At 41.6% G+C, this 19,970-nt stretch overlaps 1 protein-coding gene across 2 annotated transcripts in view; it reads left to right on the top strand.

The window, feature by feature from the left end:
- The window catches only part of trim23 (tripartite motif containing 23), a 38,898-nt gene that overhangs the window by 10,136 nt on the left and 8,792 nt on the right, over positions 1-19,970 (top strand). For both annotated transcript variants that reach the window (XM_060823834.1, XM_060823824.1), the window contains exons 5-7: positions 9,478-9,660; positions 12,405-12,620; positions 17,982-18,116. In XM_060823834.1, the coding sequence (XP_060679817.1) occupies positions 9,478-9,660; positions 12,405-12,620; positions 17,982-18,116 (534 nt within the window). The remainder of the gene's footprint in view (positions 1-9,477; positions 9,661-12,404; positions 12,621-17,981; positions 18,117-19,970) is intronic.

The following is a 19,970-nucleotide window of genomic DNA, read 5'->3' as shown; positions in this document are numbered from 1 at the left end:
CTTTCCAAAATGCAGCACTTCACATTTATCTAAATTAAACTCCATCTGCTACGCCTCAGCCCATTGAGCTGTCTGATCAAGATCCCCATGTAGTCTGAGGTAACCCGCTTCTCTGTTCACTGCAGCACCAATTATAGTGTCCTCTACAAACTTACTAACTATACTTCCTACCTTCACATCCAAATCATTTATTTAAATGAGCCAATCCTTGTGGCACCCCACTGGTCACAGGCCTTCAGTCTGAAAACCAATCTGCCACCACCAAATTCTGTGTTCTACCTTTGAGCCAGTTCGCTACCCAAATAGCTAGTTCTCCCTGAATTCCATGTGATCTAACTTTACTAACCAGTCTACTGTGAGGAACCTGATTGAGCACCTTAATGACGGTGTGGCAGCAGCTTGCAGTGGCCTCTTCTAACCTATGGCTGTTTAATTTCATTTTTCTAAGGCACAGTAGTAACAGGAACAGGAAACCCAGTGTTTGTAGATACTGGTACAATCTGCAAACGCTGCTACAGTCGAGGAACTGGCCGAAAACGAACCTCAATGGAGAGCTGTTGAAGGAGTTACAGATCTTGGCTTACTGCAGAGACCAGGCCTCCAGTCCTCAGCATCAGCTGATGCTGGTGGCCAAGTGTTGACACATTGGAAGCAGGTTGCAAGGAGTTGGAAGTGCGGTAAACGAGCAGGCGTTCATGCTAGGCTAAAAACAAACTCTAACCGGCCAGCTCTCCAGTCCACTCTGTTCTTCAATGTCTGCTCCCTGGACAACAAGGTCGACTGCATCCGACTGTGACAGACTTCTTGGTGTGATTGCTGCGTCCTGGTTTTCACCGAAACGTGGCTTAGCAACAGAGTTCCAGATACTGCCATCCAGCTAGATGGGCTTGCCTTGTTTCGCACCTACAGAAATGCAGCTCTGCATGGTAAGGCTTGGGGTGGGGGATCGGTGCATCTACATGAACACAAAACGATGCAAGGACTCTGAGCTAGTCTCTAGAGAGGGGGGAGGGGAAACATGCTGGATCTTGTTTGTATCAACATCCCCAACTCTCTCAGAGCACGCCCCACCTCCACCTCAGCTCCTCAGACCACATCTCTGTTATGCTACTTCCAGCATACAGATCGCTCATCAGATGTGTCAAACCAGTTCTGAAGCAGGTTAAAACCTTGCCGGCAAGAGCCATTTCTGCTCTTCAAGACTGCTTTGAGTGCACTGACTGGCATGTGTTTAAGGAGGTGGCAACCAATGACGATTCCATCAACTTAGAGGAATACACGGTATCAGTGTTTTGTGACATTAGCAAGTGCGTTGACGACGTCACTGTGTCGAAGACCATCACTTCTTCTCCCAACCAGAAGCCATGGATGATCGCAAAGGTTTGTGCGCTGCTGAGGACCCGTGATTCTGCCTTCAGAGCAGCTGCCAAGATGACCCTAGCAACAGCAAGGGTCAATGTGTTCCCGGCTGTCAGAGAGACACAGGTGCATCCGCACAGAGAAATGCAGCCTTTTTCAGGACAGCAGTGATATGCGGAGCATGTGGAAGGGTATTCAGGCCATCACCAGGCCACAGAACAGCATTGTCTGCTTTTGCTAATGATGCTTCCATCCCAGCTGAGTTGAACAACTTCAAGCATGGTTTGAGGCAGAAAATGATGTGGCAGGGAGGAAGATCACCCCTCCTCCCAATGACCAGGTGTGGTTTCTTACTATGGCTGATGTGAGGAAAACTCTATGCAGAGTCAACCCATGCAAGGCTACTAGACCAGATAACATTGCTGGCAGAGTCTGTCATGCTGACGAATGTTCTTGTGGACATTTTTAAGATCTCCCTGAGTTGTGCCATAGTTCCAATGTGCTTCAAGGCCATTACCATCGTCCCCGTGCCAAAGAAGTCTTCAGTGTCTTGCCTCAACGACTACCACCCCGTTGCATTCAAACCCATCATCATGAAGTGTTTGCAGAGGCTCATGATGAGGCATATTAAGACCCTGCTTCCCCCCCCTCACTGGAGACCCTGCAGCTCGCGTATTGTCCCAACCACTCAACAGGTAATGCCATTTCTACCACCATCCATCTGGTCCTCACCCATCTGGAAAAGAAAGACACCCAAGTCAGATTACTGTTCATAGACTTCAAATCTGTATTTAACTCCTGATTGGATAGCTGAGTATGCTGGGCTTGAATATCTCCCTCTGTAATTGGATCCTGGATTTCTTGACTGGGAGACCTCAGTCAGTCCATATTGGGAACAGCATCTCCAACACCATCACACTGAGACAGGGGGCCACGAGGGCTGTGTGCTCAGTCCATTGTTGTTCACCCTGCTGACACGAGACTGTGCAGCGATGCACAGCTCAAATCATACTATTAAGTTCACTGATGACATGATGGTAGTTGGTCTCATTAGCAGAAATAATGAGTCAGCATACCGAGAGGAGGTGCAGCATCTAATGGACTGGTGCAGAGCCAACAACCTGTCTCTGAATGTGAGCAAAATGAAGAAGATGATTGCTGACTTCAGGAGGGCACGGAGCTGTCACACTCTGCTGGACATTGGCTCCCCTGTGGAGATCGTGAAGAGCACCAAATGTCTTGGAGTCCAGCTGCCGGAGAATCTCACCTGGTCCCTCAACACCAGCTTCATAGCCAAGAAGGCCCAGCAGCCTCTCTACTTTCTGTGTAGGTTGCGGAAAGCCCATTTTTCATCCCCCATCTCCCATCCTCACCGTATTCATTGAAAGTACTCTGAGCAGCTGCATCACTGCCTGGTTTGGGAATTGCACCGTCTCAGACCATAAGATCCTGTAATGGATCGTGAGGACAGCTTAGAAGATCATCTGGGTATCTCTTTCCTCCATTACAAACATTTGCACCACACGCTGCATCCATGAGGCTAACCGCGTTGTGGATGACCCCACACATCCTTCATTTAAACTCTTCTCCCTCCTGCCATCTGGCAGAAGATACCAGAGCATTCAGTCTTTCACGGCCAGACCGTGCAATAGTTTCTTTCCCCAGGTCATCAGGCCACTTAACACTATATGATCACACTCTTCCATTTGCAATTCTTGGACAATTTTTTGAATTGCTGCTAAAACATTGTTTTATTAATGATCATTCATTGTTACAGTATAACTTGTCTACCAGTATGATTACTGTCTTGTCAGGAATTACTGTGCTGTCTTGCATGTTTTGCACTCTTCTATGCACTTTATGCTGCCCTGTGTATGTCTATGTGTTCATATAGCACCTTGGTTTTGGAGGAATCCTGTCTCATTTTTATTGTACCAATTGTATGTAGTAGAAATGACAAATAAACCAACTCTACTCTGAAATCCATATACATCACGTCTCCCATTTTGCCCTTACCAATCCTATTTGTTACTTCCTCAAAAAAAATTCAATCATGTCAGTGAGACAGGATTTCCCACGCACAAAGCCATGTTGACTATCACTAATCAGTCCTTGCCTTTCCAAATATGTATAAATTCTGTCCCTCAGGATTCTTTGCCAGAGAATCAGTGTTAGGATCAGACGTATTTACAGTATTAATGACCTGGATGAGGGAAGTGAATGTGCTACTGTCAAATTTGTGGATCTCACAAAAGTACACAAGTAGTGAGGATGACACAGTCTACAGAGGGATACAGATAGATTAAGTGAGTGGTCAAAAACTCGGTGTAATATCATATGGAAAAGTTAAGACCATTCGGCCCATCACGCCCACTCTGCCATTCAATCATGGCTGATGGGCATTTGAATGCCACTTACCCACACTCTTCCCCATATCCCTTAATTTATCACGAGATTAAGAATTTATCAATCTCTGCCTCGAAGACATTTAAAGTCACGGCCTCCACTGCGTTCTGTGTCAAATGAATTCCACAGACCCACCACTCTCTGGCTGAAGAAATGTCGTCTCATTTCCGTTCTAAATTGACCCCCTCTAATTCTAAGGCTGTGCCCACAAGTCCTAGTATCCCCCCTGACGGAAACACATTCCCGGTGTCCACCCTTTCTAAGCCATTCATTATCTTATAAGTTTCTATTAGGTCTCCCCTCAACCTTCTAAACTGTAACGAATACAATCCCAGGATCCTCAGCTGTTCATCGTATATTAGGCTTACCATTCCAGGGATCATCCGTGTGAATCTCCGCTGGACACTGTCCAGTGCCAGTATGACCTTCCTGAGGTGTGGGGCTCAAAACTGGACACAGTATTCTAAATAGGGCCTAACCAAAGCTTTATAATGTCTCAGTAGCACATCATTGCTTTAACATTCCAACACTCTTGAAATAAATGACAACATTACATTAGCTTTCTTAACCACGGACTCAACCTGCAAGTCAACCTTTAGAAAATCATGTATGAGCACGCCCAGATAGTCATAGAGATATACAGCATGGAAACAGACCCTTGGGTCCAACCCGACCATGCCGACTAGATATCCCAACCCAATCGAATCTCACTTGCCAGCACCTGGCCCATATCCCTCCAAATCCTTCCTATTCATATACCCATCCAAGTGGCTTTTAAATGTTGCAATTGCACTAGCCTCCACCACTTTCTCTGGCAGCTCTTTCCATACACGTACTATCCTCTGTGAAAACATTACCCCTTAAGTCTCTTTTATATCTTTCCCCTCTAACCCTAAACTTATTCCCTCTAATTCTGGACCCCACCACCCCAGGGAAAAGACCTTGTCTATTTATCTTACCCATGCCTCTCATGATTTTGTAATCTTCTATAAGGTCACCCCTCAGCCTCCGACGCTCCAGGGAAAATAGCCCCAGCCTGTTCAGCCTCTCCTTATAGCTCAAATCCTCCAACCCTGGCAACATCTTTATAAATCTTTTCTGAACCCTTTCAAGTTTCACAACATCTTTCCGATAGGAAGGAGACCAGAATTGCACGCAATATTCCAACAGTGGCCTAACCAGTGTCCTGTACGGCTACAACATGACCTCCCAACTCCTGTACTCAATACTCTGACCAAGAAAGGAAAGCATACCTTTTTCACTATCCTATCTACCTGCGACTCTATTTTCAAGGAGCTATAAACCTGCACTCCAAGGTCTCTTTGTTCAGCAACACTCCCTGGGACCTTACCATTAAGTGTACAAGTCCTGCTAAGATTTACTTTCTCAAAATGCAGTGCCTCGCATTTACCTGAATTAAACTCTATCTGTCACTTCTCAGCCCATTGGCCCATCTGGTCCAGATCCTGTTGTAATCTGAGGTAACCTCCTTCGCTGTCCACTACACCTCCAATTTTGGTGTCATCTGCAAACTTACTAATTGTACCTCTTATGCTCACATCCAAATCATTTATGTAAATGACAAAAAGTAGAGGACCCAGCACCAAATCTTGTGGCAGTCCACTGGTCACAGGCCTCCAGTCTGAAAAACAACCCTCCATCACCACTCTACCTTTGAGCCAGTTCTGTATCCAAATGGCTAGTTCTCCCTGTATTCCGTGAGATCTAACCTTGCTAACTAGTCTCCTATGGGGAACCTTATCGAATGCATTACTGAAGTCTATATAAGATTACATCTACTGCTCTGCCCTCAGCTATCCTCTTTGTTTCTTCTTCAAAAAACTTCTTCAAGTTTGTGAAACATGATTTCCCACACACAAAGCCTCCCTTTGTACTTTGGCTTTCTGAATTTTCTCACCATTTATAAAATAGTCCATGTCTGTGCGTTTTTTTTCCAAGTGAAAGATCTCGCTTTGCTCACATTGAATTTCATCAGCCATTTCTTTGAACATTCTCCTTAACTGTCTAAATCTGTTTGCAGTCTCCCCATCTCCTCAGAACTGTCTGCCTGTCCACCTAACTTCGTATCATCGGTGAACCTTGCCAGAATGCCCCTAGTCTCTTCATCCAGATCATTAATATATAAAGTAAACACCTGCTGCCCCAACACTGAACCCTGCAGGATACCACTTTTCACCAGTTGCCATTCTGAAAAAGAACCTTTTATCCCAACTCTTGGCTGGCTGACAGACAGCCAATCCTCAATCCATGCCAGTAGCTCACCTCGAACACCATGGGCCCTCACCTTATTCAGCAGCCTCCTGTGAGATACCTTATCAAAGGCCTTTTGGAAGTCTAGATAGATGACATCCACCAGGTTTACCTGATCTAACCTACTTGTTACCTCTTCAAAGAATTCTAACAGATTTATCAGGCATGACCTCCACTTATTCAATCCACTCTGACTTGTTCTAATTCGACCCAGCTCTTCCAAGAATTTAGAAATTTCATCCTTAACAATGAATTACAGAATTTTACCTATAACCGAGTTTAGGCTAATCGGCCTATAATTTTCCATCTTTTGTCTTGATCCTTTCTTGAACAAGGGGGTTACCACAGCGATTTTCCAATCATCTGGGACTTTCCCTGACTCCAGTGATTTTTGAAAGATTACAACCAGCGTCCCCGCTATTTCTTCAGCCACCTCCCTCAGAACTCTGGGAGGTAGCCCATCAGGGCCAGGAGATTTATCAATTTTTAGACCTTTTAGCTTATCAGGTACTTTCTCCTTTGTAATGGCCACCATATTCAAGTCTGCCCCTTAACTCTCCTTACTTGTTTGGAATTTACTCATGTCTTCCACTGTGAAGACTGACACAAAGTACTTATTAAGTTCTTCAGCTATTTCCTTATCTCCCATCACTAGCCTTTCTGTATCAATTTAGAGTGGTCCAATCTCTACTTTTGCCTCTCATTTGTTTCTTATGTACTGAAAGAAACTTTTACTATCATTAATATTACTGGCTAGCTTACCTTCATATTTGATCCTCTCCTTCCTTATTTCTCTCTTTGTTATCCTCTATTTGCTTTTGTAGTCTTCCCAATCTTCTGATTTCCCAGTGCTCTTGGCCACTTTATAGGCTGTCTCGTTTTCTGTGATACATTTCCTGAATTCCTTCATCGGCCATGGTTGTCTAATTCCCCCCAGGGTAATCTTTCTTTACTCAGGGATGTACCTCTGTACTGCATCCTCAATTACACCCAGAAACTCCTGCGGTTGTTGCTCTACTGTCTTCCCCAGAAAGCTCTGTTTCCAGTCAATTTTAGTCTGTTCCTCTCTTATGCCACTGAAATTACCTTTTATTTAACTATAATACTATTACATCCGATTTTGCCATGCTCTCTTTCAGACTGCAGACTGAACTCTACCATAATATCGCTGCCTCCTAAGTGGTCCCAGACTTTAAGATCTTTCATAAAGGCTTGTTACATAGCACTAAGTCGAGAATAGCCTGCTCCCTTGTGAGCTCCATCACAGGCTGCTCCAAAGAGCCATCCTGTAAGCATTCCATAAATTCCCATTCTTTGGATCCACAAACAACCTAATTCATCCAGTCCATTTACATGTTGAAGTCCCCCATGATCACTGTGACCTTAGCTTTCTGACATGCCCTATCTATTTCCTGGTACATCTTGTGCCCCTGGTCCTGACCACTGCTGGGAGGTCTGTACATAACTCCCATTATGTTTGTTTTTTGCCTTTGTGGTTCCTCAGCTCCACCCACACAGACTCCACATCATCTGACTCTGTCATTTAATGCCATAGATTTAATTTCTTTCTTAACTAACAGGGCAACCCCGCCCCTCTGCCCACCTCCTTTTTGATAAGTTGTAAATCCTTAGATGTTTAACTGCCAGTCCTGAGCCCCTTGCAACCACATTTCTGTGATGCCTACCCCATCATAATCATTTACGATGATTTGTGCTATTAATTCATCTACTATGTTATGAATGCTTCAAGCATTCAGGTGAAGCACCTAATGCTAATTTTCTTATCCTCACGATTTCCATCAACTCTACCTAAGTTATCTTTCCCTTTTGCTTCATTCCTAGCCTGCCTTGAGCTTAAACCTGCACACATGCTAACCTGCTGCTTATCTTTCTACTTGACTCCATACTCCCTGTTGCTTTTCATTCCCCCCCAACTTGGACTCAAAGCATGTGAGTCAATCTTACTGAAACACACAAGACTCTTAGAGGCCTTGTCAGGGTCAATGAAGAAATGTTATTTTCTCTTGTGGGAACATCTAGGACCAGAGGGCATTCTGTCAGACTATAGGGTTGCCCATTTAAGAGAGAAATGAGAAGGAATTTCTTCTCTAAGAGATTAGTGAATCTGTGAAATATTTTATTGTAGAGGGCTATTTAAAGTTTGGTTGTTATGGATAATCGAATCAGTTTGGCAGATTTTTAATCAGTCAAGAACTAGGGTTATTGGGATAAAGTAGAAAAGTGGTGGTGAGCATCTGATCAGCCATGATTTTATTGAATGGCAGAGAAGGTTTGATGAGTTAAATATCCCACTCCAAATCTTGCGTCTTATGGTTCTGAATCTGCCCAATGCAGTGGCTAACCTAAAAATGTTGCAAGTGCAGAAGGATACTTGTAGATCTTGTTTTGATTAATTTTATTTTAACTTAAACTTTTTTTTTCAACCCCACAATTCTGTGCAGAATTGTGGACTTGCTTTTTGGAAATCACTTGGGCCTCAATTACCATTTCTTCCATAATTTCACATGCAAAGCAAGGTTTTATTCTCTTCTAAATCATAAAATCACACCCAAACAGCTGTAACCAACCTGAAACTTGTGATGTACAAGCAATTTTGATTGTTCCATAAATGACTTCAGCAGTTCACAACCAACTATGGTAGTGAAGTTTGCTGATTTCAGTTCTACATCGCATCCATACTCCGTAGTATGACCATACTTTTGCTGTCATCAGTTGTCGTGGTGAAAGTTTTTGGAGGAATATACTTGTGATGACACATGCCCATAAAGTTTAAAAACCAAACAAAACTGAACTGCATTGGCAGGAATGATACGTTAGCACAATGTGTTTTATTAAATACTCCATCAAGTTATAGATTTGAACAATGTATGATGCATTAGTAGAGCAACTTTATTTCCACTATCTTGACTTCCTTGAGAAATGGGGACTCATATACATCTGTTAACAATTGGTTCTAGATGTTATGGCACAAGGAAAAATAGTTTCTTATTTGACTAAAAAATTATAGTTGATTGCAAGGGACTTCATGAACTGCTTAAGAACTGGAATGCAAAAAAAAAAGCTTTTCTAATATAGTTCTTCAGCAAAAGTTGTGTTAGGTCTCAGAATTGTTCTGGTGCAGAAGGAACCCATTTGTCCTAGCATGTCTGTGCTGCCTGTCAGCATGTTGGCTGGGTGTCAATCTCCTGCCTTTTCCCTGTAATGCTACACGTTGTTTGTATTTAAATAATCATCCAGTGAACTCTTGAATACTTCATTTCAACCTGCCCTTAGGTTGTTGTTACAGTTCTCTCAATGTGAAAAAGTTTATTCTCCCCATGCATTTGCTTCTTTTGCAAAACATTTTAACAGGCATGCCAATAAGCTGTAACAGTGTTAATGTAATCTACATTTTAAATATTATTGTTTTTATTATTACAGAACATACTCTTGGAAACAGAAGCAAATCAAATCCGTGCATCTATTTTAGATATGGCACACTGTATCCGTACTTTTACAGAGGAAATCTCAGACTACTCTAGAAAACTTGGTGGTATTATTCAGAAGATTGAAGGAGGAGAGCAAATAATTGAAAGTAGAATTGGAATGGCTCACCCAGATCATGTAAGAAACACATCTTCCTGTGGAACACTTTGTAGCCTTGATCCTGAAGGATTGCTCATTATAATGTGATTTGCTTTAATCAGGTTCACCAGTTTTTAAAAAAATATTTTCCAGTTTGCTTTATTGAAGCACTATATGTCATTGTTTAGTTCAGTTAGTTATTTTTGAGAACTTTGAATGTATTCTTAAGAAATGAGATAACAAGAATCCAGAGAAAGTATATTCCTGTCAAGGTGAAAGGGAAGGCTGGTAGGTATAGGGAATGCTGGATGATTAAAGAAATTGAGAGTTTGGTTAAGAAAAAGAAGGAAGCATATGTCCGATATAGACAGGATAGATCGAGTGAATCCTTAGAAGACTATAAAGAAAGTAGGAGTATACTTAAGAGGGAAATCAGGAGGGCAAAACGGGACCATGAGATAGCATTGACAAATACAATTAAGGAGAATCCAAAGGGTTTTTACAAATATATTAAGGACAAAAGGGTAACTAGGGAGAGAATAGGACCCCTCAAAGATCAGCCAGAAGGCCTTTGTGTGGAGCCACAGAAAATGGGGGAGATACTAAATGAATATTTTGCATCAGTATTTACTGTGGAAAATGATATGGAAGATATAGGCTGTAGGGAAATAGATGGTGACAACTTGCAAAATGTCCAGATTACAGAGGAGGAAGTGCTGGATGTCTTGAAATGGTTATAAGTGGATAAATCCCCAGGACATGATCAGGTGTACCTGAGAACTCTGTGGGAAGCTAGAGAAGTAATGGCTGGGCCTCTTGCTGAGATATTTGTATCATCGATAGTCACAGGTGAGGTGCCGGAAGACTGGAGGTTGGCAAACGTGGTGCCACTGTTTAAGAAGGGCGGTAAAGACAAGCCAGGGAACTATAGAACGGTGAGCCTGACCTCAGTGGTGGGCAAGTTGTTGGATGGAATCCTGAGGGACAGAATGTACATGTATTTGGAAAGGAAAGGACTGATTTGGGATCGTCAACATGGCTTAGTGCATGGGAAATCATGTCTCACAAACTTGATTGAGTTTTTTGAAGACGTAACAAAGAAGATTGAGGGCAGAACAGTAGATGTGATCTATATGGAATTCAGTAAGGCGATCGACAGGGTTCCCCATGGTAGACTGATTAGCAAAGTTAGATCTCATGGAATACAGGGAGAACTAGCCATTTGGATAGAGAACTGGCTCAAAGGTAGAAGACAGAGTGGTGGTAGAGGGTTGTTTTTCAGACTGGAGGCCTGTGACCAGCGGATTGCCGCAAGGATCAGTGCTGGGCCCTCTACTTTTTGTCATTCACATAAATGATTTGAATGCGAGCATAAGAGGTACAATTAGTAAGTTTGCAGATGACACCAAAATTGGAGGTGTTGTGGACAGCGAAGAAGGTTACCTCAGATTACAACAGGATCTGGACCAGATGGGCCAATGGGCTGAGGAGTGGCAGATGGAGTTTAATTCAGATAAATGCGAGGTGCTGCATTTTGGGAAAGCAAATCTCACCAGGACTTGTGCACTTAATGGTAAGACCCTAGGGAGTGTTGCTGAACAAAGAGACCTTGGAGTGCAAGTTCATAGCTCCTTGAAAGTGGAGTCACAGGTAGATAGGATAGTGAAGAAGGCATTTGGCATGCAAATCTTTCTTGGTCAGAGTATTGAGTACAGGAATTGGGATGTCATGTTGCGGCTGTACACAACATTGGTTAGGCTACTGTTGGAATATTGCGTGTAATTCTGGTCTCCTTCCTATCGGACAGATGTTGTGAAACTTGAAAGGGTTTAGAAAAGATTTACAAGGATGTTGCCAGGGTTGGAGGATCTGAGCTACAGGGCGAGGCTGAACAGGCTGGGGCTGTTTTCCCTGGAGTGTCGGAGGCTGAGGGGTGACCTTATAGAGGTTTACAAAATTATGAGGGGCATGGATAGGATAAATAGACAAGGTCTTTTCCCTGGGGTGGGGGAGTCCAGAACTAGATGGCATAGGTTTAGGATGAGAGGGGAGAGATATAAAAGAGACCTACGGGGCAACTTTTTCACACAGACGGTGGTACGTGTATGGAATGAGCTGCCAGAGGATGTGCTGGAGGCTGGTACAATTGCAACATTTAAGAGGCATTTGGATTGGTATATGAATAGGAAGGGTTTGGAGGGATATGGGCCGGATGCTGGCAGGTGGGACTAGATTGGGTTGGGATATCTGGTTGGCATGGACAGGTTGGATCTCAGGGTTTGTTTCCATGTTGTACATCTCTATGACTGTAAATTTATTGTTTTAAAGTTCAAGATTTTTGGTTGTCAGACCATTATGAAATTTTGGTATGATGTTGTCACTGATCCTGGAAATGTTCATGTCTGATTTGTATGGTATGGCTGGATCATGCCAGAAGATTATATCCTGAGTAGCTCTAACCCAATTTGGCTATCTTAACAAATTCAATAAGCACATTGTTTAAAATCTAAAATTAAGCATGAGGGATGCTGCTTTTACATTGGCTTGCTGCTACCCTACATAATGATGGTAATAATTCTTGCTGGATAACCAGCATTTTAGGTGGCATTCTATACCAAGGAAAGCTCATCTTGCTCAGCTATGAGACTTGCAGTTTGTTTTAGTCAGAGTAAAAATATTTTACTTAATTTTGAAGCTAGTAATGATATTTATGATACTTTTATAATGCTAGAGTCTACAGTATGTGAGCTTGGTTAACAATAATATTTATTTGTCTTTGGCAGGTTCAAGGTAGTGCTGAGAATGCACGCTCCTGTGTCCGTGCATATTTTGCAGAATTGCATGAAACTCTATTTAGGCAGGAGGAAATGGCACTGAGTGTAGTTGATGCTCATGTGCGGGAGAAATTGATATGGCTGAAACAACAGCAAGAGGACATGACAATTCTACTGTCTCAGGTTTCAACAGCTTGTCTCCACTGTGAAAAAACATTACAACAGGTAGGCACTGAGACCATGAAATAATATTTTGCCCTTATCTTAAACATGCAACTCTTAGTCAGGACACAATTAAATCTTTCATGACAAGATTAACATAGTAAAACCCCCATTTTCTACTCACATTTGTATGACTCAAAGATTGTAGACTAGCATTTCTGTTGCTGGAGAAATCATAGCTTTTTGAAAGGTACACCATGTGATTGGCTCTCAAGCATCCTTCAAAAGAGAATAGAAGACCTATTGTGGATCTAATCTCATGACACAGATGCTCTTCTTTTGATCTCTCAACTTTCAGAAGAAATATTGGCAATAAAAATAATATGACCAAACAAAGTCACAGGAAGTATAATGAAACAGGAGATATGCTTAAATATTAAGAATGAAACAGTTATCTCAGCTGTACTTAAATTTAGGGTATTGTGTACTGTAAGAATGGCTCTAGAAATTGTGTGTTTTAGTCTTTCTGCAGATTTAATCAAATTTAAAATTTGTTTTAAGACACAATAAGAAAATGATAACTGCCAGTTTCCCACAGTAGACATTTCTAAAATGTAGGTGGTTTCTGCATGACCGTTAAATGCAAAATCTGATAAATATTCCTTTTAATTTAAATGAATATTCTATAATTTCATGAAAAAGGACCAAAAAATGGAGTAACTGTCTAATAAAAAAGACTTGAATGTGCATAGCACCTTTCATGACCTGAGATATCCCAAAATGCTCTACTGCCAAATAAATTACTTTGAACTGTATCAATTTGTGTAGATTTCTAATATCTTTTATTAGATCCAAAGGCAATTATTTAAAAATGAGCGTAAAATGTATATTCATGAGTGTACTTTCTTTATCCATATTTTACTGTACTCTGTTTTTACCATCTCTATAACTGACTGATAACTTTAAGTTAGAAATCCAAACTTTTAGTTGATAGCTGAAAGAATTTGGATGAAACAAGATGATGTGGTTTGTCTGAAGATGGACGAGGGAGATCCAGTAGATTTAGTGTACCTGGACTTCCAGAAAGCTTTTGATAAAGTCCCACACAGGAGGTTAGTGAGTAAACTTAGGGCGCATGGTATTGGGGGCAAAGTACTAGATTGGATTGAAAATTGGTTGGCTGATAGGAAACAAAGGGTAGTGATAAACGGCTCCATTTCGGAATGGCAGGCAGTGACCAATGGGGTACCACAGGGATCCGTGCTGGGACCGCAGCTTTTTACAATATATGTTAATGATATAGAAGATGGTATCAGCAATAACATTAGCAAATTTGCTGATGATACAAAGCTGGGCGGCAGGGTGAAATGTGATGAGGATGTTAGGAGATTACAGGGTGACCTGGACAAGTTAGGTGAGTGGGCAGATGCATGGCAGATGCAGTTTAATGTGGATAAATGTATGGTTATCCACTTTGGTGGCAAGAACAGGAAGGCAGATTACTACCTCAATGGAATTAATTTAGGTAAAGGGGCAGTACAGAGAGATCTGTGTGTTCTTGTGCACCAGTCGATGAAGGCAAGCATGCAGGTGCAGCAGGTAGTGAAGAAGGCTAATAGTATGCTGGCCTTCATAACTAGAGGAATTGAGTATAGAAGCAAAGAGGTGCTTCTGCAGCTGTACAGGGCCCTGGTGAGACCACACCTGGAGTACTGTGTGCAGTTCTGGTCTCCAAATTTGAGGAAAGATATTCTGGCTATTGAGGGAGTACAGCGTAGGTTCACGAGGTCAATTCCTGAAATGAAGGGATTACCTTACACTGAAAGACTGGAGCGACTGGGCTTGTGTACCCTTGAGTTTAGAAGACTGAGAGGGGATCTGATTGAGACATATAAGATTATTAAAGGATTGGACACTCTGGTGGCAGGAAGCATGTTTTAGCTTATGGGTGAGTGCCAAACCAGAGGACACAGCTTAAAAATACGGGGTAGACCATTTAGGACAGAGATGAGGAGAAACTTCTTCACCCAAGAGTGGTGGCTGTGTGGAATGCTCTGCCCCAGAGGGCAGTGGAGGCCCAGTCTCAATTCATTTAAGAAAGAGTTGGATAGAGCTCTCAAAGATAGTGGAATCAAGGGTTATGGAGATAAGGCAGGAAGCGGATACTGATTAGGAATGATCAGCCATGATCATATTGAATGGTGGTGCAGGCTCGAAGGGCTGAATGGCCTACTCCTGCACCTGTTGTCTATTGTCTATTGTCTTGTCTGTTATAAATTACTTAAGGAAGAAAACTCTTACCTAAACACTATAGGCAACTTTCCATTTAAATCACAGTTTAGAATACCCCATTCTTTTAATTCCAAACATAAAATGCACTTCACAGGGGTACTGTACTCTCAATTTAAGTGAGCATTCAGATTTCCAGAATTTATTTGTGTAGATTCTTATCTCTCATGGATTTATTTTTGTTATTTTCTCTTCTCAGCCTGGTAACTTGCAATATTAGAACTGTCTTTCCATGAGGTTTTCTTTTCCCAGAGACTCTTCCTTTGGATATAGGTTTGCTTGCTGAGCTGGAAGGTTCATTTTCAGACATTTCGTCACCATACTAGGTAACATCTTCCGTGAGCCTACAGTTGAAGCACTGCTGATGATTCCTGCTTTCTTTGGGTTGGTGATGTCATTTCCTGGTCTTCTCAGTGGGTGGTAAATTGGGTCCAAGTCAATGTGTTTGTTGATCGGTTGGAATGCCATGCTTCTAGGAATTCTCGTGTGTCTGTTTGGCTTGTCCTAGGGTGGATGTGTTGGCCCAGTTGAAGTGGTGTCCTTCCTCATCTGTATGTACAGATACTAGTGAGAGAGGGTCATGTCGTTTTGTGGCCAGTTGATTTTCATGTATCCTGGTAGCTAGTTTCCTGCCTGTTTGTCCAATGTAGTGTTTGTTACAGTTTTTGCACAGTATTTTGTAAATTATATTAGTTTTGCTTGTTGTCTGTATAGAGTCTTTCAAATTCATTTGCTGCTGTTTTAGCATGTTGGTGAGTTTGGGGCTACCATGATGCCAAGGGGCCCGAGTAGTCTGGCAGTCATTTCCAAGATGTCTTTGAAGTAGGGGAGAGTGGCTAGGGTTTCTGGATGCATTTTGTCTGCTTGTTTGGATTTGTTGCTGAGAAATCTGTAGACTGTGTTCATTGGGTACCTGTTCTTTTTGAATACGTTGTATAGGCGATTTCCCTCTGCTCTGCGTGGTTCCTCTGTGCTTCATTGTGTGGTGGCTCTTTGGAATAATGTTCTGATGCAGCTTTGTTTGTGGATATTGGGGTGATTGCTTCTGTAGTTCAATATTTGGTCCATATGTGTTGTTTTCCTGTAGATGCTGGTTTGAAGTTCCCCATTGGCTGTTCACTGTAACAAACACTACATTGGACAAACAGGCAGAAAACTAGCCACCAGGATACATGAATACCAACTAGCCACAAAACAACATGACCAGGAAATGACATCACCAACCCAAAAAAAACCCAAATATATAAACAGAAAGCAGGAATCCTCAGCAGTACTTCGTCTGGAGGCTCACTGAAGATGTTACTGGTATGGTGACGAAACGTCTGAAAGTGAACCTTCCAGCTCAGCAAGCAAACCTACATCCAGTACCTCAACCTGAGCTACAAATCTTCTCAAAACTCACTAAGACACTTCCTGTATCCCAGTCCAGATAAATCTGCTAGCTCCATTTTAAGTCATCATAATTCTGGTTATTTCGGGCTGGGCATGAGCTTCCACATGTATTTCTGTACAGAACATCATAGAGGCTTGTTTGGTCTCCAGCTGCTTCCCCTCTTCTGAATTCAGGCAGAGTCAAAACACCATTGGCAATGTTAGGTGATGTTCCAGATTGACCTGGTCTGTATCCTTCCCAATGACAACGTGAATCACATTGGCCTTATATCTACATTTGAAATGGTAATTAGCTATCCTTCATAGCCAAAATCATCTTGGAACTAAATGAACTGTTCAAAGCATGACTATTTACAGCTGGATATTTTCAATAATTTTCTGGGAGTATGCAGGCTCTCAGTTTCCACTGTTAACATTTGGGTTTCTTGCCATTTGTCTCCAAGATGGTGGTGAGCTACTGTTTTGAATTGCTGCAATCCATTTGGTGTAGGTAGATTTACAATGCTGTTAGGCTGACAGTGGGCAGTGAAGAAACAATGGTATATTTCCAAGTCAAGATGGTGAGTGGCTTGGATGGGAGCCTGCTGCGGGTGGTGTTTCATTTATCTGCTAGCCTTGCCCTTCTGTTGGTGCTGATGAGTATGGAAAGTTCTGTGTCGGTGCCTTAGTGAATTTCTGCAAAACATCTTGTAGATGGTACTTACTGCTATACTGACTCAGTGGTGGAGGAAGCGGTTGTTTGTGGATGTGATACAAGTCAAGCAGGCTGCTTTGGTCTGGATGTTGTCAAACTTTGAATGATGTTCGAATTGCACTTGGAAGCAAGGGGGGAATATTCCATTATACTTCTGGCTTGTGCCTTGTAGATAATAAACAGACTTTGGGAGAGACAGGAGATGAATTATTTGCTTCAGAATTCCCAGCTTTTGACTGGCTCTTGTAGCCACAGTACTTATTCTGGCTAATCCAGTCCAGTTGCTGGTCAATACTAATACCTAGTTCTCGTTCTTAATTCTACAGTATTTATTTTCCTGGGCAGACCTCCAAAATAGTTTCAGTTAATTTTAGTTTATCAGGAATAAAGTTAAATGTTTGCCTTATTGGGAGATTGAAGGTCAAAAAGTTGTGAATTTGAGACCATTTATAAACTGGGATTATTCTGGCTGTCAACTAACTGCACTACTGACAAAATGCTGCATGGCCAGAATTATGGTCCTTTGATTGAGATGCAGAATTAAGGACCCAACTCCCTGTTGAGGTAGATGTAAAAACATCCTATTGGTTGTCAGCCAGTAGTACCAAAATAATTTTCTGCTCATTCACTTGCTATTTGTGGAATCATGCTTACAAAATGCCTCTATAATGACTGTGACTGTATTTCAAATGGATCCTATTAGTTTTGAAAGTTTTGATCCTGCTGTATGTTGTTATAAAAATGAAGGTTCACTCCAAATTGATGTGCAACAAAGTTAGTTGCTTCATTGATTTAAAAGCAGAAATTGTTATGAAGTTACAAGTTATCAGTTGTTAAAAGGATAACTGTGGGCAAAATGTTCTGATATTTTGGGTTATTTTTGGGTACTTTGCATTGTTGATTTTCTCATTAGTTAAATCGATATAAAACACTCCTAATACAACAAATTATAATGCACTGTGATGCTTCATTTATTTTTAAAAGTATAATGAAATGCAGTGCTTGCCCCAGCAATTGAACTCTGTCTGCTTCACCTTTCTCCTGGCTAGGATGACTGTCGTGTCGTGATGGCAAAACAAGAAATCACTCATTTGCTGGAAACATTACAGAAGCAGCAACAACAGTTCACGGAACTTGCTGATCACATTCAGTTGGATGCTAGTATCCCTGTCACCTTCACAAAGGTAACACATCTTTTCCAGATTGTTCAATTATTCATTTGTGGTTTAATTTGCCTGAGTTTTTTTTAATCTGTTGCTTTGATTGAAATATAAGAATTGTCTATTTTTCGGCATGCTGCTACATAAGCAACTCTGACCTGAGAAGCTAATAGAAGAAAGTATAATGAACTTAATCCAATGAACTATCCTGCATCAAACAAACAGCAGGAATATTGAATATGCACTTAATGTTCTGAAACATAATAAAGGAAATCTCTGATTCTGTGTAGTTTTAGGAAGCTCAAACTGGACCAGGTTATGACATTGTGGTCAATCTCCCTCAAAATTATGCAGCTGCATGTTCATGCAGCAGTCCAGTACTCTGAGTACATCGGACAGTTAGGCCAGGGAAAAGAAGCACCTTTAATGTGTATGACATGACAATCTTAAAGAGATCACACAGTGCAAAAGAATGGAACATTTAGGAGGGAACTTTGGTAATGGGCAGAATTGAATAAAGAAACAAGACACATCAAGATTGACTAAAGCATTAAAATGTTAGTTTGGCTTTTAATTCAAATATGGACAAAGAATCAATTTATTGATGCAACACAAAGCATAGAAGTTGTAATTAGAAGCAAGATATTGAAGAAGGGAAGGGATCAGAATAAAATTAATTAACTTCAACAGTTTTCATTTTTTAACAATTTTTCAGAAGAAATTGCCTTGTCCTGTAATTAAAAGGCTTTTATCAAGATATAACTGTTAGTACTTTTTGTGGCCATAACCAAATTACAGAAGTTACTGACCTGAGAACACTGAGAGAAGATGAGGCACAAAGTCTCCTTTTGTTCTGGCCAACATTCTTCCCTTGCCCAGAACTGCCACAAAGAGATTATGATTACTCATTGTTATTGTTCATGTGCACGTTTACGACATTTATATATACAACGGGTGATCAGTATTCACATTTTGGATACAGGAACATATATTTAATAATCATAATCAAGAGATGAGAGGCAGAATCCTGCCAAGGTCGTTGTGAATTTGAATTGAATAATTAAATAAATATGAAATGTGCTAACTTCAGTGATGATAGTCATGAGGTTTTCAGATTGGCATAACGTTTTTGATTCACTATTCCCTTGCAGGGAAGCAATATCGTTGATTCCTAATTGTCACCTGAAATGCCAAATGAGGCATTTAGTTTTTGGAATGAGTGCTGACAATGCTGAGGTAGCCAGCAGAAAAATGGCCACCTGCACAGGTGGAGGCAGTGACATCACAACACTGTGAGACAGTCTTCTGGCTGCCTGGCCATTCAGCCCTCTTCCTTCTATACCTGCAACATACTCAAACCACTGCTGTCTGCACGCCTCAAAAGTCTTTTTGAATGTGTCAGTTGCAGTGCCACCTAGTGGTACATTAAGGACATTAAAAATACATAAACAGAAGGGACCACCTGAATTCAGATTTGAAGATGCCTTGTTGGGCTGACCCTGCAAAAACTACTCTTCACTAATATCCAGGACTTGAACTAAGTCAGAAAGCTGCTCTACAAATTCGTTCAGCCACATTCTTGTAGAATTACATCTACAATCAGAAACCTGCGTGTGCCACCAGTGGGACAGACCCACCAAAGCTGTGGGCACAATTGTATACTGTAACTCCAGAGTGAATAAAGTCTTATGACAGCAGATAAAACAATGGGGAGTAAACTCCTTGATTACCTATGATTGGCAGATAGGTGTCAGATGAAATTCAATGCAGAGGAAAGTGAGGTGATGCATGTTGGTCTGAAGAATGCAGAAGGAGAATACAAACAGAGGGAACAATTCGAAGAGCGTGCAGGAGCAGAGGGATATGGGTCCACATGTA

Source organism: Hemiscyllium ocellatum, chromosome 1, assembly GCF_020745735.1.
Source record: "Hemiscyllium ocellatum isolate sHemOce1 chromosome 1, sHemOce1.pat.X.cur, whole genome shotgun sequence".
NCBI lineage: Eukaryota > Metazoa > Chordata > Chondrichthyes > Orectolobiformes > Hemiscylliidae > Hemiscyllium > Hemiscyllium ocellatum.
Note: the sequence above shows the minus strand (reverse complement) of the source record. Positions and strands in the feature narration are given on the sequence as shown.